Here is a 24,335-nt window from a genome sequence, read left to right on the forward strand (position 1 = left end):
TGTTTTGTGCCTGAGGCTCACTCTGTCGTCTCTGAGCGCATTCCATCAAGACAGCTGACCAACTTCCCTTCCCCAGGCCCCATGCTAACAGATATTGTAAATGGCTCCCTCTCCCCAAGTGCTATTTTCCACACCCTCACTTTCAAAACTGCTGTCGTCATACCCTCCTCAAAAAAAACTTGACTTCAATCTATGTCTTTGCACATTACCCTTTCTCCTCAAGTGTTGCCAACTCCCAAATCTGCATCCATGTTTGAATCTCTCTGATCAGTTTCCCACCCTGTTGCAGCACCAAATTAATACAAGCCAAAGTCACAAATTGTATTAAAGCAAAAAACTGCAGATGCTGGAAATCCAAAACAAAAACAAAAATACCTGGAAAAACTCAGCAGGTCTGGCAGCATCTGCGGAGAGGAGCACAGTTAACGTTTCAAGTCCGAATCAGATCAAAGCTTTTGCCCTGAACCTGAATTTTTTTTCTGAGCTTGTTTTGTGCCTGAGGCTCACTCTGTCGTCTCTGAACGCATTCCATCAAGACAGCTGACCTGCAACTTCCCTTCCCCAGGCCCCTCCGGGACACCCTGGTCCACTCCTCCATCACCCCCTACACCTCAACCCCCTCCCACGGCACCTTCCCATGTAACCGCAGAAGGTGCAACACCTGCCCCCTTACTTCCCCTCTCCTCACCGTCCAAGGGCCCAAACACTCCTTTCAAGTGAAGCAGCATTTCACTTGCACTTCCCTCAATTTAGTCTACTGCATTCGTTGCTCCCAATGCGTTTCCTCTACATTGGAGAGACCAAACGCAGACTGGGTGACTGCTTTGCAGAACACCTTCGGTCTGTCCGCAAGCATTACCCAGACCTCCCTGTCGCTTGCCATTTCAACACTCCACCCTGCTCTCATGCCCACATGTCCGTCCTTGGCTTGCTGCATTGTTCCAGTGAAGCTCAACGCAAACTGGAGGAACAGCACCTCATCTTCCGACTAGGTACTTTACAGCCTTCCGGACTGAATATTGAGTTCAACAATTTTAGATCATGAACTCTCTCCTCCATCCCCACTCCCTTTCTGATTTTCCCTCCCCTTTTTTTCCAATAATTTATATAGATTTTTCTTTTCCCACCTACTTCCATTATTTTTAAATGTATTTCCATCCATTGTTTTATCTTTACCTTTTAGCCTTTTTTGATTCCTTCACCCCACCCCACCCCAACTAGGGCTATCTGTACCTGGCTTGTCCTGCTTTCCACCCTTAGTTAGCACATTCCTCAGATAATATCACCACCTTCAACACCTCTTTGTCCTTTTGTCTATGACATCTTTTGGTTATCTCCACCTATCACTGGCCCTCTATCCAGCTCTACTTGTCCCACCCCCCATTAAACCAGCTTATATTTCACCTATTTTTACTTAGTTCTGTTGAAGGGTCATTCGGACTCGAAACGTTAACTGTGTTCCTCTCCGCAGATGCTGCCAGACCTGCTGAGTTTTTCCAGGTATTTTTGTTTTTGTTTCACAAATTATATTCTCCATGATGCATTTTCTTCCTTCGTCCTCCACAACTACTAGGCAGCTTTTGAGGTCAATCACACCATCCTCCTCCTGCAATGTCTATGTCTCAGGACCACTGTCCTCATTTGGTTCATAGCCAAGCATGTCCAGCAATGGCTGCTCTTCCATCCCCTTGCCATTATCCATATACGCTGGTGGAACCCAACTTTACTTCTCCATTACGTGACTCCACTGCCTCTGTTTTGTCAGACTGCTCATCAGGAGTCTAGTCATAGATGATCCACAATTTCCTCTGTTTAAATACTGAGAAGTCTGAAGCCAGCATCTTTAGCCTCCTGCTGCAAATTTTGTACCTTTGCCACTAATTCCAACCTCGTTCCCAGCCATTGCCTCGGGTTGACCCAGACGGCTTGCAGTCTTGCCATTTTATTTGAACCTGTATTGCATCCTATCCACGTTAAAGACTGCCTACTTCTACCTCTGTAAGGTCATAACTTGGTGCCTCTATCGCAACTTATCTGCTGCTGCAACCATCAGCCATGCTTTTGTCACCTCCAGTTGTGACAATACCAGTTGTCCCCTGGCTGCCTCCAATCCCTCCACACACTGTAAACTTCAATCATCCTCAACTCTGTTGCCTGTATTGTATCCCGCACCAAATGCCACTCTCTCACCATCCATTCCTGGCCTCATTGACTGACTTTGGCTCCTCGTCCCCAGCACCAGCATATAAACACACATCCTCAGGTTTAAATGCCTTCATGAGCTCACCATCACTGCCACCTGCACCCTTCCCAACCATCTGTGTAAATTCCACCATTGGATAGTTGTGCCAACAAAGTTGTTAGGCCCCACACTCTTAAATTTCCTCTGTTAAACACCTCTGCCTTTCTACCTCCCTCTAATTTAACACCCTCCTTAGAACTCACTTTCTTGATCAGCCATTTGTTTACCCCTCCTCTATCTCCAACCAGGCTCGGTGTCCATTCTTTTCTAACTACCATGAGGACCTCTATCAAAAATACCATATAAATGCAATTTGTTGTTTTGAAGTAGAGTGATTCTAGGTTCCTATCATCTGAAAACAATTGTGTAGCTTGGAATTCAGGTGGCCACTGATTGTATGTGCAAGAATGACAATTGATATCTGACAGTGAAAAGATGGTTGCCATTTTGATTTTATACTTAAGAAGTATTACTCAAAGCTACATTTCAGAAATTTCCTGATGGTCCTGGGCACTTCATACACTTATTTTTCATTACTTTAATAATGGGAGACAGTGGATACTCCTGCCCAAACTCTCAACAGTAAACATTAGCTGGCTAGAGTGCAGAGCTCGGCACATGTTCAAGCACAAGCATAGAGCTGCTCATTGTTGAAATGAATGTAAGATGAACTGACAGTAGAACCTGGATCTGTCAGCTGAAGATTGTACTTCACATATGTGTAGAACCTGGATCTGTCAGCTGAAGATTGTACTTTGCATATGTGTAGAACCTGGATCTGTCAGCTGAAGATTGTACTTTGCATATGTGTAGAACCTGGATCTGTCAGCTGAAGATTGTACTTTGCATATGTGTCTGAATCTGGTGGCTGCACTAAAACTGCAACACTAGAGTATTATCCCTGTCCTGTCAGTTAACTCCGGATATTATATTTATTTATGCACATTTTGGATGTACCAGGTTGAAGTTGGTTTGCGTTTCTCCGGGTCCTGCACTTCCATGACAGCCTTGCCTAAATCCACATCACAGGCAGCTGTCAGTGTAAATTGCTTAAGGTAACAATATTCTTCCACTTGCATTTTGATGTGTCATTTTTTTGTGTTTAAAAGCTTTGTTCGTACCAGATGCCGTATATTACTTTTTGAATGCTTCTAGGCAGCTCATCTGTGCAAATTAAGTGCTGCTGCAGTAGAATATGGAGAATGGTTTTTATCCAGTGTCTGCAAGGATGTTTTAAAACTGAGGTCATATTTTTTTTTAAAGATTTTGATACAAGGAGAAATGGTCCTGTTACTGTTCTGATTGGAATTGTATTGACATAATGAATAGCAGCAGGTCAGCAAAACCTGTGGAAGATTACAGTGACTGTGCGTTCCGTTTTCTGTCCACATTCCTCTCTATGCCTGTATGCTGTAAATGAGGAAAAATCTGATCTATTTTTAACAATGAACAGTTTATTCCTTGGCGTGTTCTGGCCCTGTGGTCTCTGTCGAATTTTTGGTATTTTTTTTTCCCTGCTTTGAAATCTTTTCAGTGTCTTTTGATTGGCTTAGTTGCTGGCACGCCTTGCATATTTCCCCAGCTGGGTTCAAGTGATCCCAGTGATCATTGGTTACTTTGGCTGTGTGGTTTAAAAACTATTTGAAAGTGGGTCAGCAGACTGTGGCCAGACAAGGGGCAAGAGAAAAACATTAGCAGAGAAGAAAGCCTCTGTCTTCAATTCGAGCCGAAGGACTTGTAACAAAGAAGACCTCTTGTCAATAGCCTTGCAAAATCTCACAATTGACCATTGATAAATTCATAATCTTCGTTATTATTATTTTCAGGGACGACAAAAACTTGCCAGGTTTAATGCCCGGGAGTTTGCAACCCTGATTATTGACATTCTTAGTGATGCAAAGAGAAGGCAGCATGGAAAGACACTAGGTAGTCCAATTGGTAAGTGAATTTTTAAAAAAAAAACTTTCAAAGTAATATAAGTTAATTTTTTAAACTGTTAAAGTTTATATATCTATATAATGACTTGATCACTAATTAGCTTAGATTTCATGCTGTCAATAATTACATAATGTAACACAAAAATAGGTATGTTTAAAGCTTGTTAATGGTGGCACTTAACTGGATAGGACAAAATAGAAAAGTTTTGTGAAGATGCTAGTATTAACCAGCCTAGGATATTTTCTTTGACCCAGTATATTTAGTGAGGAGTGAGGGAATAATGATGTAATTTGTTTGGTATTTCTGCTGCTATTCCGGTATCTTGAAAGGTTTATTCAAGTTATTTGTTTTTACAGCCTATTCAGTTTAAAATCATTTCAGATGCTGTAATAGATTGTAGCGCGGTGAGACACTTATTCACTACGCTTTTATGTAGCACATTTCCAATCTTCAGAATATCTTTGTGGGGTGCTGTGGGGGGGAAGCGTTGCCAAGTTAGATGACAGCCTTTGAGCCCCCTAGTGGCCACATAGTGACCTTCTCCTCACGCCCCTAGTCCAAGAGAATTAATGTAAGCTTTAAATATAAGTATGACACAGTTCATAAATATTTAGGCATATTGGACACAAAGGAGCCTAAATGGCATTGATTTTGTATATTAATGTTAAGCTAAGACACTATTTTAAGGGTACTTAATTCCCTCACCTCTCTCGTTTTTGGTCTCTGACTCACAAAAGGCAGATCCAGTGGACAAATCATGTTCTGCAGCACTGAAAATCCTTCTTTAAACAAGATGCCTGTAGTCATGTATAAATACCCTGAAGATCACTCTGTTCCCTGCCTTCTCCACACAGTACCTTTCCACACTGATTCATCTGATGTTTGGAACACAGTGGTATACAGTGAATTGCAAATATGAGAACCTTTGCATATGAGGCCAAAAGTTTATAATCGGAGGCAGCTGTTCATGAAGTCAATCACCGTATTTCCATGCAAACAAAAAGCTGCAATTTGAAAAGTTGGAAATGCTACATGAGCAATTTTTATTCCACGGGATCATACATCAGTAATCTGAGAAATTCATTGTGTGGTATTTTGTTTATAAAATACGTAGCTGTTGCTAGATCTTGGCCTTTTTAGATATCCTTGCATGTTCATCCAGCAGTGCCACTCTAGATAATGGCCAAAAATAGGAGCAAAACTTATTTCAAGGTTCTTCTTCACACCCCACCCCTGCCATACATCTCCCTTCCTCCCTGTCCTGCTGACCACTCGCAAAGACCAGGAATACTGAGGCCACTTGTAATACTCTGGCCAAAAATATGCATAAAGAATGTGTCTTTCCCAAAAAGAAAAGCTCAGCCATCACCACCACTTCAGTGACACCACCACTGCTGTGTCACCTAACATCTTCAGCGTCACCATTAACTAGAAACTTTACTACACCTGCATATCAGCACCATGGCAAGACAGGCTAGGCATTCTGAGCGGCTTACCCCCGAATCCTCAAAAGACTCTCCACAGGTCACAAGTTAAGACTGTGACAGGATACTCCCTGCTAGCCTAAATACGTGCAGCAATAACACTCAAAGGTCAACACCATTCAGGATACAGCCTAGTATGCTTGATTGACACCCTGCCGTTGGGCTTGATATTCAGCCCTCCACTACATTGTAGCTTGAGCGTGTGCTAACAAATGATCCACTGCAGCACCTCTCCATTTTACTTTAGCAGCACCTCATAATTTTGTCTCCTAGCCACAAGCCTTAGCCACTGAGAAGAGCAAGAGCAACAAGGTCAGGGAGTATTTTCCTCTGCAAGTTGCACACCATTCTGATCTGGACAAATATCATTGTTCCTGCATGGAAATCTAATTCTCTACTAAGCAGCATTGTGGGAGCACCATCGCCACAAGGACTGCAGTGATTCAAGAAGGATACGCAGCCACTACCATCTCAGGGCAACTACAAATAGGCAATAAATGTGCCCTTAACCACATCCTGAGAGCAAATTTTAAAGAAAATGGAGAAATTCACTTTTAAAGATGTCTTAAGTGCTGAGGGAAGATATTTTGTATTGAAAGTAGTTCTTACCCAAGCCACTCCAAAAAACTGAAGAGCATGCAGTCATCATAAATCACACTGCTGCTTTTGACCAAAGATTGTCAAGATTTAATATTTTTAAACATTAAGAGATTTTTGTGTTGCTTTCTTTTCTGACAGCCTCTTTCTAACTTTTGTACAATTTGTTAGAAGAAAACTTAATGTTTGTTTTAAAACAACCATAATTTCTCACCAGACTTGGGTATTTTGTTGTTCTGTTGCTCCCCTACGTTCTTTCAGAAGGCCACTAACAACTACCATTACCTTGCATCCTGTGTACATTTTAGATTCTCTCAAATCATTCCCCAGGTTTGTGAATTGCTAATGTGTTGCTGGACCTGTGTAATGGGTTGCTTGAGGAGCATTGACTGGAGCGGATAGACTGACAGATTTTTCCATTCTGCCTGTGGGACATGTCTACTCAACACCTCCAGTAGTACAATGCCAATTTTTCTTGTACGCATCTGTGTGTGATTATTAACTTAGCCATTTAAACACAAGCAAAATAATTAATGCTGTAAATGCAAGCCTAAGCTCCCTTGTTTTAATCCAGAAAATATTGACTATCTTCTGCGGAACCAAAATGATCGTCCTGACAGTGACTTTGGTGATGATCAGCATGATTACGATAGTGTAGCTTCTGATGAGGACACAGACGCTGAGTTGCACCGAAACGCATCGTCAGCCAGAAACAACCGAGCAAAGGTGAGAAGTGTGATCTTAGCAGCTTGCATGATTTTAAATTGGATAAGTTAATGGGGGACTTGAATTTTAAAATTTTGTTTTGTACATTTAGTTTGTTTCTCGATTGTGAACAACAGCAGCAATATATTTTTAGCCACATCTATTCCCAATGCCTTTCCATGCTCATTACTTTTCAGAAGGATGAACTAGATGCCTGCTTGGATATCCTTGCTATTGCAGCTGTTGTTGCAGCGACTGGCCTTTCAATGTGTGTACTCTTGACCCTTCTTAGCATAACTGAGATAAAATCACATTTTGGACAATCTGTGCAAATCTATGCCCTCCCATTAAAACTTAGCTCATGATACTCCTACTTTCTACCTCAGTATGCTATCTTGTAACACGTGCGTCAAGTGGATTGTTGGGAAAAACCAAGGGAGGTGACTGAATAGTAAAATGTATATGGCTGTTTTGTCAGTCAGTGATCGATTCATTCATAATCAAATTTTGTAGCCTTTTTTTCTTGTCAAGAATTTTTATTGTTTTTTTGAGCAAGGAGCTTCATACAGTCTCAATAAATACCCCTTGTTACATAGCTGGGTTTAATGTTTAGTTTCTGATACTGTACAACCTAAAAGTGTTGGCACAGTCTTCATTCTGTTTATGTTGGAGCTAAATGTTGGCAAACTAATGCAACTTTGATTTTATATTGATATAGATTTAAAGTAAAGTTTGGGTCATGCATGTCTTACTTTTCAAACCTCAGTTAAATTATTTTGATGCAAGAGCTGAAAGATTGCCTGTTAGATTTAGTACATACCTTTGCACAATTTATTAATTTAATTTTCAAGCTGCAGAACCTAGGACAACTTTTCCTCAAATTTAGTTGATGCATGTTCTAAATTTGCATTAATTAGATGAGTTATATATCAGCAGATCTGCTGGAACTAAGTTTATAAAAAAAAACAAGTTTGGCATGTATGGTGATTTATGCCAACTTGCTTTCAACTGCATATTGCCTCAAACCTTCTGATCCTGAGTATCTAAAGAAATCTGCAATAATTCCTTCATTCCCAGTAAAGAATGTCACTTCTATCACTGAACATCTATTACAAATCTTCAGAAATTTTGCTTTCCATCAAATATTCTTTTCTATTTTAAATTTTGTAACAGCTGCCGAGATGCAGTGGCAGGTTTCCCTGTGGAATTACTGCACTTTGTATTGCAGTTGGAAGCAAGTTATAGCCTATCTGAGTACTGGTAGCATAATTTTGTCTCCAGTTGACTAGTCTTGAACAAAGTGGAAAGTTTCCATATTGGGTCACTTTTCTAGATGAACCAATACTTTGAATTAATTTTTGTGTTAAAAACTTGGAATAATTAAACTGGATTATGGCACATATATAAGTCAGCACCACTTATTCTACCCATTTTTATTTTGAACACTAAGGCCCACTGACCCTACCTTCCTCATCAAAATATTGATCTATTGTGCTATGGTGCTCATAGAATAGAGAGTAATTTAAATCTTCTGTTGATGGAAACTTCAAGTTTTCAAATTGATCCCAGAATAAATAGTGCATGTATATAGCAACATATTTCTGCTGAGAGTCAAAAATCTTGCAAAACGACAGGAAATACCATAGAGCTTGCCAGCACAAAAGACTGTAGTTTAGGTCTCAACCACACTTTTTTTTAAAGTGTCATTTTTGCAGTCTGGTGTGCAGCCAAGGTCTAAATTGGAGATTAAGAAACTGATGCAAAACAGTATGGCCTTTCATTGCTCCTCTATTGTGCATGGTTGCAAGGGCTTTGTACTTGCTCCGTTTAATTGTTTTGGTGCATTGCATATTCTAGTTGCTAGGTGCTAAATAGCATTTGCCTCTCAAGCCTCTTGTCAGGATACCTAGGTGCTGTCATTACATTTTAGCTGTAACACATATTTGTACCTCCCCTCTAAATATTCTATCTGAAGAAAATTTGATGGAAAATTTTAAATCACTTTTATGTTTTATAGGCTTTTGTTCACTTGTAGCTGAATTGAGATTGTCCCCAAATTCTTAGTGTTCTTAATCACTGAAAAGAGAGAGCTCATGCCCCAAATGCTTGAGCTGATTTAGCCCATTTCCCAGAAACAGAGTTCTGTTGTGTTATATCGCCTGGCCATTCCATTAATAATGTTGGTGCATGTTCAATAACGAGCATATAGGAGGAGGCTTTCAAATGACAGGCTATAATGTGTGGAATGTATTAAATATGTACTCGAAGCTAATTCTGTTTCAATCATGAGTATGATTACACTATGCTGTTTTGTATGTTCCTTGTATTACTTTGGAATAGTGGTTGTCAAATTTTGTGCTCCCTTCCAGAACTATCAGCTCCCCATGTACCCCGATAGCACACAGGTTTAATAATTTAATCCCTTTAATGCTCAAGCATTGTACAAAATGTACAAATTATAATACGCAACAATGGCTTAATAGTATTACTTGCCATTACTGTGACATATGAGCTTGTTTATTCAAGCATAATCACATGATGCCTGTAGTGAGAAGTGATGGTTTGAGTTGAAAGTTTTCGGAACAAAGGTGCTGACAGTACTTTGACTTCATTCCGGTGATTGGTGAAAAATCAACCTACACACTGGTAAATTGGAGCAAATGGGTGCAAAACCTTGAAGCACCTCCAACAAGCATTAACTAACCTCAGCTCCCACAATAAGCACCAATTATCCCCATCCTCCTATCCCCCTCCCAAACAATCAACTGCACCACCAGTCCTCCCCTCCCCCTCAGGGCCTGCTGTCAGACAGTGTCTAGAGTTGTACATGTGGTCCACATGAGGCAGTCATTTGGAAACTTCCACTGTGACTGGGTTACTTCTAAAAGCAGCCCCAGGGCATGATTTCACAGCAATCTTGCCCATGTCTATGGTACATCTCAGGACTTCCGAGCTCTCTCAAGATCATGAGAGGCTTCACCTTAATGAAGAGTCCCATGCTATGAGATATGTATGGGAGAGAACACAAACAAAGGGGAAATGGAATAGGATCCAGTGCCATTACACCTTCTCCTGGGTAAACCCCCCCCCCCCACCAGGATGTGTCTCATACTCCCAGGGGTGCAAGTACCACGGTTTGGGACCGCTAATCTCAAATAATTTGGCCATGTTGTGAAAATTCTTCTAAAATCAGTAATTATGGACAAGTGCTGTCTTTTTTTAAATCAGCTTTAACAGTATCAAAAACCTTGTTTTGTTTTAAAGAAGTTTTATTATGGATTCCATGATGTTATCTGTGATCTAATTGCTTTGATCATGATTTGATACTACCATCTTCAATGGGAATTTACCTTTTATAAGTTTGAACTTTTGCTTCTCAGCTTGAGTGTATGACCTGATCCGCTAAGATTCCAGCAATCCCTGCAAGAGGAAATTTGGAGGAAATATTTTTAAATAACGGGGAACTGATTACTGCTCTAAGCTTCACAAGTAGCGACTATCACCCTTTGTGAACATTTTTGAAAAACTCGAAATAGCAACTGCTTCTACACTGATGCAATTATTGAAATATGCTTTTTTTGAGGAAAGATGGACCTTAACTAGGAAACTAACACTGTCACAGCAGTTAGCAGCTAAATGAAGTCATAAATATAAGACCGAAGAACAGACCTGCTCAATAATCTATCACCATACATCATATCAACTGAATGACATTTGCTCATTGAGACTATCTTTATTGTATTTCCTGTGTAAAATATTCCTGCTAACCTCCACTCCATTTACTCCTTTACCTCTACAGCTGGGCTACTCAAATGTGAGGAAATGGTGGGCACCACCCACATCTAGATTGTATACCATTACACCTGGACCACGTATCTGCCATTATAAAAAGATGTTAGTGTTGCATCAGGAATTGACACCCATAGCATGGAGCTGACTTGGATTCTTCTCTCTCCCCCACCACCTCAAAAAAGCAGTACCACAGAATGAGTTGCAAGCACTATTCTATGGCTGATCAAGTATAGAGAGGTGCCTCCATAATGTGGATGTGTAAAAATATCTCCATGAATTAAGAGGTGGACGCAAAGGATTTAGAAAGGCAGGGGATCAGCACAAGAGGGGACAAGCGGCTAATTAGAAAAGAGTGTTGTGAATTGAAATGGCAGTTTTTCTTTCCCTTGTGAATAATTGCCTGCTTCAGCAGTGGCCTGACTACTTTTACAGCCGTGTTTTAGTCATGTTAAAAGCCCTAAGTTACTGAGTGTTGTGGCTGTTCAGTTTTTTAAAATATATATTTTTTTCTTTATGTTAAGAGCATGGATTCATCCGACTTATCAGATGGCCCCATAACACTGCAGGAGTATTTGGAGGTGAAAAAAGCTTTGGCTGCCTCTGAGGCCAAGGTTCAGCAGCTAATGAAAGTAAATAACAATCTAAGTGAGGAACTGCGCAGACTTCAAATGCAGGTGAGTGAATGTAAATGAGGATTCTGGTAGCTAAACTTGAGTGTTTTCTTTTATTTGAGTAAATTCTGCAGAAGATTAAAAATATTTTTACATTTGGTATTTTTTAAATTTACACTCCCAAGTGCCAAGGGTTTGATTCTGCACTTTTGTTTTTAAATTTTTGATATATTGAAGAGCCAATTGTTTTTGGGGTGGTGCCATTAAACATAAAGGTAAAGGGAAAACTAAATAAAAACAGAAGATTCAAATCTATGGCCAGTATTGCACTGAGAACTGATAAGTTCATATTTTGTCTAAATCTTCATCTAATTACATACAAAAGGTGGTATCGTTTTGTCATTTGCATTTCCATAAAAACTGGTATGTCAAATTAATTGGAAAGTACTTTATTCCTTCAATAATTCTGCACAAGTAGCCTTTAACCCTGTGTGTCAGTGGTTTCACTAGTACTTCCATCAGAAAAAGATTATTGATTGCAACACAATATACCTTGGTGACCAAAACTAGACATAGCACTCAAGGTGTGGTCTGACTAATAGTTTGAATTTGATTTTCTCTGACTGGTATTTAATTGATTTGGCAATGCAGGTTAACATTTGATTTACTTGTTATTTGCTGTCCTTCATTGGTTAGACATATTCTGCACCAAATCTGCTAAAACTCAGCTCTCTTTCCACTTCACCTTTAGCTATGCCAACATCATTCAGAGAGTATCTGTGTATGTTGATTATTTTTCCATCCTATGTCCGCTACTTGCCCGCATTAAATTTAATCTGCCCTCTTGTATTTTGTCTAATTTACTGTGCTGCTTCCTCCAGTTAGACTCCCTCCCAGTTTGGTATTAACCTCATGCAAATAAAATCACTTTGATGAAACCAAGGCACTATTTCTCTCTGCCTGGATAATGTAGCCCACAACCCCCATAACCCTCCACCCCAAATGCATTCAGCTTCTGAAGCCCAACTTGGGCAGTACATGGTCATTACTGGACGCTGCTGGCTCTCACCCTGCGGCTTGAGCCAGATGAGTGGCCAAGTTGACTTGGTGCACTCTGCTGGAACTCAAAGCACTAGCCACAGTTCTCGCCATATTTCAGCATTGGTCATCAAAAGGAAAAGCTGCTTGAGGCCCTTTGACCATTAACATAAACTGCTGATCTACTGCTGGCTCCTGCAGATTATTCTCCTGCAAACTCTTCCCTTGTCCTTCAGTTTTCCCACTTGTTTGACTCTCTATCCTCTCTGTCTCTCCTCTCTCTCTCTCTCTCTCCCTCTCTCTCCCTCTCTCTCTCTCTCTCTCTCTCTCTCTCTCTCTTTCTGCGCCCTGGTCTTTCTACTTTGTCCCATTAATACCAGGTGCATTGGGTTTTTTTTGCCATATGGACATATCAGCTACTTGCATGCAAGTTTGTTAAATTTAAGGCCAATGCATGCTGCTAGCCCTTTGGATGTCTTCCTGTTGACATCATTTGCTCCATTTTGGTTCTATAACTTTCACAGTGTTTGATGTTGACAGGAAGTGCTTGATGTGAAGCAGGAATTACTTGGCCAGCTACGTTGAGCCTTTTCCAGCTGTGGCAGCCCTCCTAACATTAGGTTATGTGCATTTTCAATGATAAACAATTAGTCTGGCACTGTCAGACCATTTTACAAAAATCAATTTAAGAAAAAAGTGTCTATTTACTTTCACTTGTCTTTCATTATGAAGCATGAAAGTTAACAAATTGATAGCTTGCTTTCCTGGGTTATGTTTAGAGTATCGATAGGAAATCTCAGTTGCCTTAAAGAGATCCTTTATGAGCAAGGATCTTTCTAAAATAGATCTATGCACTTACGATTAGAGCTTCACCACTGGTAAAGTTCATGACAAAAAAAACTTTGGCTTCAAAGGCAAAATAAAATAGAATTGCTGTAGCCTAGCAGTCATGAGAGTAAAGCCTTTGTACTGTTGTAGTCCTTGGTTTGTTTTGTGCTATTACCAACTTTCCAACCCATATCCAGCACTTCTTAATTAGTCAGTTGGTAACTGGGCTTCTAGGCTATAGCAAAAATCTAACTAAGACTTGTAGCTGAATTGTAGCAGGTAGAAAAATTATGGAAGTTCGGCCCACAGAAATGTGTGCCTTCTGTTAATTTACAGGGCAGCATTGGTTTGTCCACTGTGCAGGACTTTGGACTTTTTTCCACTTCCATTAGTTGGGGAAAGATGGTGTTAGTTATGAGTATTGTTCAAGTTTTCATTTTGTTGTGGTCTGTTGTGAAAAATGAACCAGATTTACTTTTCATATAAAAGTCTAATACACCATTATTTTTAGTGCAAGCCTACACTGTTTAAGGAGATCTATTTTGTGTATGCATTACAGATTATTTAGCTCTGCTTTGAAGAGTTTTTGCTAAAATCATCTGTTTGATATGAATGAAATCTGTTAAATAATTTGCTCCCTCCATTCATACCAGCAAAGTTAGCTCAGCAGCACACTACGTTCTTCTGCTTACTGTAAAATTCAAGCATCACTGCGCATGTGCTAGAGGTTATACTTAAAGTCATAGCAGTCTGAAGGGCATAGTATTTTCTATGAGAAAAAGTTAAGAGGAAAGCAAACCTGGTCTTGTACACTAAATCATCTTTTTGGCATTGCTCTATGAACAGATCAATTATATTTGCCTGTATTTTTGATTTTTGAGAGGTTAATTGTTCCCAGCACCATAGCACTGCTGATCCCTGAGCTACCTCATGGGCAGGATCTTTAAGATTATATAGGGATTAGCTTAGTTGGCTAGATGACTAGTGCGTGGTTCAGAAAAACACTAATAGCGCAGGTTCAATTCCCATTCTGGCTGAGGTAGTCTGCATCCTCACCCTGCCCCTGAGAGCGGAAGGCAATGGTGGACCACCACTGACAACAAAAAAATCTGCCAAGAAAAACAGCTCGAGCTAAAGTATCAGCAGACAATAAGCCAAGCATCTGTCTTTGGACAGAACAGACATGAATGAATGTGATGAAATGCGATATTGCAGCTTTTATCATATTAACCTTAAAGATGTATTTTGAGTACATTGTGGGGTGTTTTTTTTTCAGCAAACTGTGTTTGTGCAGCAAAAATCTTCTACCTCATCCCAGCATCTTGACCACATACCACATCTGTTTTTTAATGAAATTAGCTGTCATTGCATTCAGCAATATAACGATGCAATGGTGCACCCCATGCCTTTTCACACGACTAGGTTTGCAAATATGGTGAGGCATAGAGTACAAAGCAAAGAAACTATAGTGAATCCTTATACAACACTGGTTTAGCCTCACCTAGAGTATTGTGTACAATTCCAACACTTCAGAAAGGATGTGGCAGCATTGGAGGGGGTGCAGAAGAGATTTACGAGAATGGTTCCAGGGATGAAAGATTTCAGTAATGTGGTTGGATATTTGAGATTGTGCTCCTTCAAGAAGAGAAGGCTGGAGGAAATTTGATGGAGATGTTCAAAATCAGGGGTCCAGACAAAGAAGATGGGGTAAAGCTGTTCCCATTGGTGAATGGGTCGAGAACCAGAGGACACCAGTTTAGTGATTGGCAAAAGAACCAAAGGTGACATGAGAAAAAACCTCTGTGCAGCGAATGGTTAGGATCTGGAATGCATTGCCTGCAAGTGTGTTCGAGGCAGATCCAGTTGTAGTTTTCAAAAGGGAATGGGATAATTATCTGAGGAGAAAAACATTGCAGGGAGAAGGCAGGGGAATGAAACTAGCTGAGTAGCCCTTGCAGAGAGTTGGCACAAACGCAATTGGCCAAATTGCCTGCCTTTGTGCTGTAACCATTCTGTGATTCTATTTCTGCCAAGGATATTGGTCATTTTAGTCATAGTATTTGCACAGTATCTGCAGACTAACTTGAATTTGGTATTTTTACTGAACGATAACAATACCGTGAAAACTACTTAAACTTAAAACCTTTAGTCAAAGCAGTGTATGACTGTGGTCCATAGACTTTCAAATCATTCATCAAAGTTAATGTTCACTTTGGAGAATTTGGTTGCACAATCTCTAAGCTTTAATGTAAACGCACTATGGCACATTAATGTATTAGCCTTATCAAGTAAGCCAACTTAACAGCAAAGAATATTTAGGCAGGAACACTAATGCTGCTTACACTAGTAACTTGGAATTGAATTTGCCCTAATTTCACGCCAAATTATTCGTTTCTGCCCAAAACATTTTTATACAGCATCCTAATTAATGTCGCTATACATTTGTTTAATGTCTTACATTGTTATAATAGTCTCGACCATCTCCAGAGAGAATATGGTTAGTCTTTATATAAATAGACTTACTAAATTAGCAAGTCAGTGATCAAATTTCAGACCTAAAATTTAATTCTTTTAAGGCTGTTTTATTAAGCTGCCTCTGTTTTAGGCATTCTATAATTTTTTTTGTTATTTTGCACCAGAAATTATGATAGAAACAGAATACCTAATAGCTATTAAAAAGGAAATGGATGAATATTTGAGAAGTCATCCATAAAATGGCATGGGAAAAAGGCAGGGGACTGGGACTAGGTTTGTAGCCATTTAAGAGTTACGAGCAAAAATGGCCGCCTGTGTTTTAAATAAAATGATTTCCTGGACAGTCAATGGCAACCAATTTTATTTTATTTCTTGCCTGCAATGACCACCCGTTCTGATAACATGCCCTAAGTTGCCAATTTTCCACACGGGGAAATTGAGGATGCAAACTTGTGTCCACCATACCACAGCATTCTGCACTGATATCTTTAATGCTTTCACTTTGCAGTACTTAATGCTGCCCTCACTTTCTTCAGATGGTTTCAGGCATCCTATCTGGCTTGTTGCACTGGACAAAGTTGAAATATTTGTACAAAGCCACATGAATATTTAGTTATCATTGCTAATGATGGAAATATAGATATGAAATATAAAATAATTTAGTCACATCTGAAATGTGTAATCCAAGCCCTCTACACCCTCCTATATTATGTTGCTGTCAGTAATTTTTGATAAAGCAAATGTTTAAACTGTGCAATGAAGATGGGTCCTTAATACCTATTAAATTATTATTTTAAGGTGTTGTGGATTCCTTTTTGATTACATTTCAGATTAATAAATTGCAGACAGAGAATGCACAAATGAAACAACAAACTCCTAGTCTGCATCCGTCACCAACTACCAGTGACCGCCAGGACCCTGCCCCCCATGCAAGTGCAAGTAGGCGTGATCGGCAAGCCGTGTCCATGTATGAAACCAGATCTGGACAGAAATCCTTTGGACAAACTACTGATGACATTGCCACAAGACCTCAGCCTTTGGATTGCAATGTGAGTTAATGCTTTACGATATGGGTTTCATTTCAAACAAAGTGCATTGACCTTTTCAGCTTCTTGTCCTGCTTAATCAACATTAATAAAACTATGATATCTGTTTAGATTAGGAATTGTAAAACAGTAATGCAGTAACCCCATGTCTCTCATTTTCCAGATTCCAAATTCTAATGGAGAAAAATATTTTTAATGTTTATTAATGAAGTGTTTTATCTTCTAACTGTAGCTGCAGTGCAGAGTTCTGGTTATAATTTGCAAGAGAGCTGCTGTTGTGTTCAGATGTACTATTAAGCAATTCATGCTCAGCATTCAGTTTTGAATAAAATTATCATTTGTATGATCAAGTGCCCATAGCTAATACACATGGGAGTTGTAAACTGTTCCATCAGTTACACATGAACAGAGATTTGTAAAGACTTGTGGCACAGAAATCATAAAACACAGATAATTGCTGCATGTAGCTCTGTTCCTGGTCCTTGTTTTTGTGCTCAATTTGCAGTATTGAATGTTTCCTCATCCTGACTTTAAAACTATAAAGTGAAAATATATTCCATATAGCTGCGGTAATTAAGTTCTTTTTCAGTTGAATAAATTCAGTTACTTTCTCAAATTATAAACTATTCCGTTCCCTAATACTGGGTTGACCAAAAGAGTTGGAGACAGGTATAATTATCATGAAAGGTTCGCTCTAAAGTCCTTGAATTGGCCCTCCCCTCCCCTAACAACTAGAGAAAAATAAATGTTCCAAATTTGGGAAATGAACAAAGCCCAAGTCCAATCAGGCTTCACTAATTAACCTACTTCTGCATTATGGCTGTACTCAGTCTAGTGAAGAACAAAATCTAATGGAGTCTATCACAAATATACTGATGAGCAGATGTGAGAGTCGGTCACTTTAAGATTGACGCACTCAGTGAGATGAGAAAACAAAACTTGCACTAAGAACTGTATGCTGTGGGTGCATAAATATTTTAATGTGCATATGCACGTATGTATTAAAATTGAGTCAAGTGTTGATATTAAAACATTTGAAATCATGTATTTCATATTTGCACACGCGTTAGATGTGCCAACAATTTTTGAAAAAGCATTTTCATCTGATAATTGCTAATGACTCTAGTGCATCTAGAAAAATGATCAAGTTTAATTAAACAAATCATGAGAACTTAATTAAATGAATTAATCTACAGTATAATTATTCAGTGAACATCATTTTTGAGAACAGTTAAATAAGGGAATCACATTGGTTCAATGCAAAGTTTTATGTGAATGTTGCTTCATTTGTGCTATTTTGTTTCATTAATTCAGTATGCACGTCACATTAACAGAATTCACAATCTACTAGTAAATCTGACAAAATACTGCTTTTATTTGACTTCTTCAGCATGAGACTGTTTAACCGATATTTATCTACATAATACAAGTTGGCTATAACAAGTTACGTGCATGGTTTGTTTTATCGTCAAGTTCATTAATATCAATGTGCATGCCATTGTTTACACTGTCCCTTCCATGTTACAGATTCGCAGGGGTGTCTCCGTGACCTCTGTACCTTTTCCCTTCTCTCCGCTGCACTCCTGTTCACAGGACTGCGGCAGATCCGTGGTTAAGTACCATCTCAGTTGGGCTCAAGTAAGAAGGGGCAGAAAGGATTCCAGCAAGTGTTCTAGGAGTGTCCATGCCTTTTGCATGGATTTTATTTCTTCGATAATCTTTGCTTCTCTTTTCCCTTCAAAGATGGGAGGTTCTTTTTTGGAATGCCTAGTTGAATATGTCAAACCAACTTTCAAACGATATTTTTCTTGAATTTCAGAATGAACCATAAAATTGAAAGTGAAACTGCACATTGTAAATAAGTTTCAGGGCAATGCAGCCAGGTTCATGAATATAACAATAGTCTTTTCTCATTACACCACAGTTGTAATTGTTAATTTAACAATTAAATCTTGGCACAGAAGGAGCTATTTGACTTGTCATGTAGTGCTTGCTTTCTCATGGAAGGACTTATGGAAATCCACCATTTGCAGACCTCCAGTGTGTTATAATAGAATTTATACAATCAGTAATTTGTGCCTCAGCCACATTGTCAAGTTGACCTGAACAAAGTATGTTGTATTACATTGGCAATCTTGCATTAAGTCAACTTAGCTCATCGTACAGTTTTTAAAAAATATAAACTTGGGCACTTGAAAAAAGACTGCAGAATCTTTATGCTTACTAAACATCACTGAAGCTGGCCCAAAAAAGTACTGTCCTAAATCCTCTTCTACAATGGTATGTATTGAAAAAAATCATTAGATGCATATGGCCCCTTTTTTCTGCAAGATGTTCTTGCCATTTCGTACCAATTTTACCAGTTCAGTTATTTGCTGAATAAGATGACCAGCCTCTTCAAAGATGAAGCAATAAAGCTTTTTTTCCTCCCAGTATCTTCAGAATTAATTCTCAATCTTTAAATGGCCTCACATTTGTTTTAGGCAGAGAAACTACTTAGTTTGACAGCTGAGTACAGGATAAGGGGTCAACTGACATTTTCGAGGCAGATTTTTGTTGGGTAAGAGCGTCAAAAGGCAAGGGGCAAAGGTGGCTAAATGAATTGAGGTTCAGATGCGCCATGATCCAGTAGAAGGCTGAAACTGATACAAGGGGCTGAATGGTCTATTGTTTTATGCATCCCTACATACTGTAGGGGTGGATAAGTTATCGCTAGACACTGATTTACATATATTAATAACTTTTTTCTTTACAAAACTTGAAATAAATGAAATAGAACATTGCTCCAACCATTTTTTAATCTCAAAAGTGTGGATGTTTTCTAATTTGTCACCGTTTTGTTTATTTTGATATGTGCCCTCGCAAGTGAAGTTTTTCCATGGCATTAATATACCTGGTATAGAGTAGCCTGAAGGGAAAGTAAGGATTGTTTACAACTGAACTGAAAAAGCTGTATAATGAAACATGATGGAAAAAGAATCAGCTGATTTGAAACAGTTATGCAGTGTGCATTCCAAAAGATAAACCCCTCTTGCTCAGCTGTTACTATCAGCACTGCTCAGCTAAATAATGCTTCCCTTTTTAACAGTCTTAACATCTTTCCCCTCTTGAATAACATAATGACCTTCGGTGATCATGTATTTGTCAAGAAAGGCCATTTGCCATTCAAGTATTCCACTTCTTTCTTGTTTTCTGCTGACTGTTCCTGTTTTTCCACATATTAACCCTTTGAGCACTGCTTTCCTCCCTCTTTCAGTTGAATTGAGACACAGGTTTTGTAAATTTAAATAAAAGCAGCTGATAAATTGCTATGTTTTAATAGCAGGTATGGAAACTATTAACTGAAGCATTATAAAACTTAAACATCTGTTTTTTTATAGTCTAATTTATACAAAGTCTTTGGGGGTGCAGTAGATCAATGGTAACGTGGCTGAACAAATCAGCAGAGGGCCAAACTATTGAGGGAAAATATTCACAAACTTCTACTCTTGTCCACGGAAACTAGGGGCACCTTTCTATTCATCAAACTTGTTTTACTTTCCCTGTGAATGGCTTTCTTTTGTTGTGTTGTGGATAAATTCTTGATTGTCAATTGTTTTAACTGAGTTAATAGCAGTTATTGCAGGTAGTTGTCTTTCCCTCAACTACTACCATCCATATTAGATTTACAAAAACTGAGTCAAAATTCCAGTAGATTTTCTCAAGGGAAATGCAGAACTGTTCTCCTCCTAACCCCCAAGGATGTAATCCTTTGAGAACCTGGTGCCTGCTGAAATGGTTGGTACCTGTTTGTTACCATTAGTGGGATTTATTGTAAATTCCCGCTAAATATTATAGAACCAAGGGCACCATAATGTGTGATTAAGGGAAGACTTTGTTTACGGCTCACCACCACCTTCTCAGGGCAATAAATGCTGACCCTGCCAGTGACACCCACGCCCCATGAATGTATAAAAATATAAATTTTTGTAAACTTGAAATGCCATAGTCAACTGCTACTGTAGTCCTCAAAGGGTTAAATTCAGAACATTTAGTCAAGATTACTATTTTTGAATGAGAATATTGCAACCAAAGACTCTGATATTGCCCATGTAAAGTAAAAGGAGAATATTTTTATAATTAAGCTGCATGAAGAAGACATCATGCATAATGGCAGATGATTCTGAGATCTCACCGTTCAGGATAATCATAGTTAATCCTTGCTTGCCAGGTTTTCTTGAATCAAGATTTAGTTGCAGTTTGGTGTTAAAAAATGTCTTGTCCTTTATTCCTTTAGATTATAGTTGAGGGTTATTGTGGAGGGTAACAAAGGAAACCTAGGCGGGAGAGCAAAATACTGTGGATGCTGGAAATCTGAGAAAAAAACAAAAAGTGCTGCAAGTACTCAACAGGCCTGGTAGCATCTGTGGCGAGAGAAACAGAGTTAATGTTTCAGGTTGATGACCTTTCGTCAGAACTCTGAAGAGGTCATCGATCTGAAACTTTTAAATTTTTTTTCTCTCTTCACAGATGCTGCCAGACCCGCTGAGCGTGTCCAGCATTTTCTGTTATGATTTGAAATCTGGATAGAGCCCTGTTCAGATTCTTGTTTTTATTTTCACGTTTGTACTTGAATTCATGGTAGTCTTAGCCAACTGTATTTCTTCCGAAGGAGTGGAATTACTAACGTGTGTCGATATAGTTTATGTAATCAATCAATACGTTCACAAATCTCTTATTTTAATGAAGTCTTGCAGTTTGCATAAAATAAATGTAAAATGCACTGAGCCTAACAGTTAGGGGAGCAAGTTTGCTATTGCAGGAAACTGGCAAAATTTAATTTAAAAGGAAATTAATTTTGAATGGCTATAGGAAAAAAACCATTTGGTAATAGTGTTCACGGAAGCCATCTAACAGAAATATTTGATAAATTATGTTATTTGCAATCTCCCCTTTGTGTGAAATTGCATTAATAAAAGTTCTACGGGTGTTATGTGCACTTTCATTCCTTGAGTTTTCCACTTGCCTCACTTTTGGAAGGGAAATACAAGACCAGTGTTAGGAAGACAGCATCTGGATATTGTGTCTTCCATTGATGCCATCAGAAGTCAAATTTGAACAAATCTTTAAGGTTTGGTGAAGTTTTTGTAGATTTCTGTGAAACAGCTACCCATTTTGATTGTAGCCATGCACTATTTGTCTATCTTCAAATGCATTACTTTGAATATTATTACAAAGCTGATGAGCTTGAGAATTTGGAATTTTGTTCCTTCCTCCCTCCCCCTCCCCACATTATTGTGTATGGGTCTTTCTGTCTTAGATATGCAGACTGCTAGTACAGTCATAGCACATTAAGACTTGTGTTATTTGAGACCAGTCTGGCTTTGCATTATGAAACTATAGTGGTGAAGACAGGATTTGATTTTACATTTAGATTTCAACACTTGATTAATATGTCCAGTTCTCACACTTAAAGGTGAAAAAATGTTTTGCTTAAAATCCTCTTGTATGGGAATCTCAGTAATGAGAAAAAGGAAAATGTTCAAATCTGTAAACAGCTAGTTATGCAGCATTAGAAAGATGCTTTTGAAACAGGAGAGCTGTGATATATTGGAACCATCTGCCGTAATGTAGGTATTAACAAAAAAAGTTAACCTTTTCTGAAGAATTGCATGCACTTTTATTACTTTACCTTTTCTGTTAACCCCATAATTGCTGACTCTTTGGGTGCAGGGGCAAGGGAATTGTCAAGAAGTTGAAAATATTTAAACTGTTGTTCAATGTGTATGCCAGTAAGAATCTAATTAAAACTAATTGTAAAACTTGTGATTCAGAACATTCAAAGGGTTCAAAAAGTCTTGGGTTTCAGAGCAAACTTTTTGTGTTGTTTTGCTAACCAGTGAATTTAATGTATATTGCGAGGGTATTCTTATGGTGTCAGAGCTGTTACGAATTGAAACAACCATCCAAAAAATGCAGTTAAGATTTGGATGTTCTGAAGTCATATCTGGTCCAGGTTTCCAAAGCAAAATTTGTAAACTCTACAGTTGGTCAGATCCACACCATCCTTTTAAAGGATTCTATGGAATGCTAGTAATACAGCTGACGGAATTGCACTTCACAAATAGCACGTTAATTCCTTACTTTAAAAAAATAATTGAAACTGATCTTTCCCCTTTTGAAAGTATATTATTGGCAGAGGGTGAGAGAATTTGCAAAACCTCTGACCTAGTTACACTCTGTGACCTCTGTTGCACCCCACATCCAAGCCAGTGCACCTACCAACTTGTGTTCAAAGCTGTGTTCTAAGCCTGATCCACTGTGATGTGTGCCCATTAATTTAAGTAGTGGTCTCATTGATGCAAACTGGTGTTGCAGTAGGAATCTTGAGGCTTGTCTTGGAATTATGTTCCTTTGACTTGTACAGCAACCTCTTTGAACCTCTGATATTTTGATTTTAATATTGAACTCGTATTCTGAAGATTATGGTTTTTGGAATAGTTTTAGATTTTACAAGTTTTGCTATTAAATGTGAACCTGATATCCAATTTGGCGAAGCCTTGTGTTTTTACCATTTTTTTTGTACAGTTTCTGGTTATAATTTCATTAGGTGATGAAATTAACTTTGAGAAAGTGATAAATTAAGGAATTCTCCTATTGGGCATTTGAAAATGCTATTGCAAAAGAAGTATAGAAATCATGCTTGATCCTGCTCTTTATCCCAGGTGAAAATATGGAGCTCATTTAAGTATAGAATGATCAAGTTTTTTGATGTGTGCAAAGTCTTTAAACTTTGTTTGAGCTGGGGGCATGGTGAATAATTGGTTTGTTGTTTTTGTTTGTTCCAGCTACTGAAATGCGGCAGTTGACAATGGAACTCTATCTAAGCATACCAACACTGTATTGAGTTATTACAGTTCTGTGATTGACTTTTGCTCTTCAGCAATCTAATTTTAATTGAGATGTAAGGAAAGGGAGGTTGGAGATGGGGCAATAATTGTCAAGGATAGAGGTGTTTTTTTGGTGAAGGAATAATGACTGTATTGAAAAGCAGAAGAATCATGCTTGAGGCGCTGGGGCAACTATTTCTAATATTGGCTAAATTACAAGCCCGGACAGGAAGTTGCATAATCAGGCATTTAGTAGGATTGGCATTAAAGGAGCAGAAGGCTCCCTACTCTGAGGAATCAAACAAATGATATTCCATTTAGAGTTTGTGCTCATTGAGTTCTACAATTTCTACACTCAGAAGTAAGGCCTGAAACAACATTAGAAAGTTTAAGGGCCTAATGGAGATGCCAGTTCCAAGTTGGTGTGAGTAGTGCAGCAGAACATTGAGTGGGGAATGGGAGGGGGATGTCGTTTCTCAAAATGCAAGTTCTGCTTATATATTCAAAGCACTGACTCTGTTTGTGGGGAAGGATTAGAAACCACCACTATTGAATCCAACCACCATGTAACTTCCTGGAAAGCTTAAAATAATTTTAACTTGCTTTTTATCTTGAGCAAACGAGATTATTTGGCCCTCAGCTATTTCATAACCAAAATGCAGAATTATGAAATCTGAATGTTAAATTTAATCACTGAATGACGAATTTGA

General features: G+C 38.7%; 1 protein-coding gene across 4 annotated transcripts in view; it reads left to right on the forward strand.

The window, feature by feature from the left end:
* Positions 1 to 24,335, forward strand: part of git1 (G protein-coupled receptor kinase interacting ArfGAP 1) — a 201,688-nt gene that overhangs the window by 170,559 nt on the left and 6,794 nt on the right. For 2 of the 4 annotated variants that reach the window (XM_078548010.1, XM_078548011.1), the window contains exons 12-16: positions 4,069 to 4,180; positions 6,836 to 6,987; positions 11,280 to 11,432; positions 16,541 to 16,759; positions 18,284 to 18,394. In XM_078548010.1, coding sequence (XP_078404136.1) covers positions 4,069 to 4,180; positions 6,836 to 6,987; positions 11,280 to 11,432; positions 16,541 to 16,759; positions 18,284 to 18,394 — 747 coding nt within the window. The remainder of the gene's footprint in view (positions 1 to 4,068; positions 4,181 to 6,835; positions 6,988 to 11,279; positions 11,433 to 16,540; positions 16,760 to 18,283; positions 18,395 to 24,335) is intronic. The other 2 variants (XM_078548012.1, XM_078548013.1) reach the window with 2 other exon arrangements.

The sequence above is a fragment of the Cetorhinus maximus genome, chromosome 9 (assembly GCF_964194155.1).
Source record: "Cetorhinus maximus chromosome 9, sCetMax3.hap1.1, whole genome shotgun sequence".
In the NCBI taxonomy this organism is placed as follows: domain Eukaryota; kingdom Metazoa; phylum Chordata; class Chondrichthyes; order Lamniformes; family Cetorhinidae; genus Cetorhinus; species Cetorhinus maximus.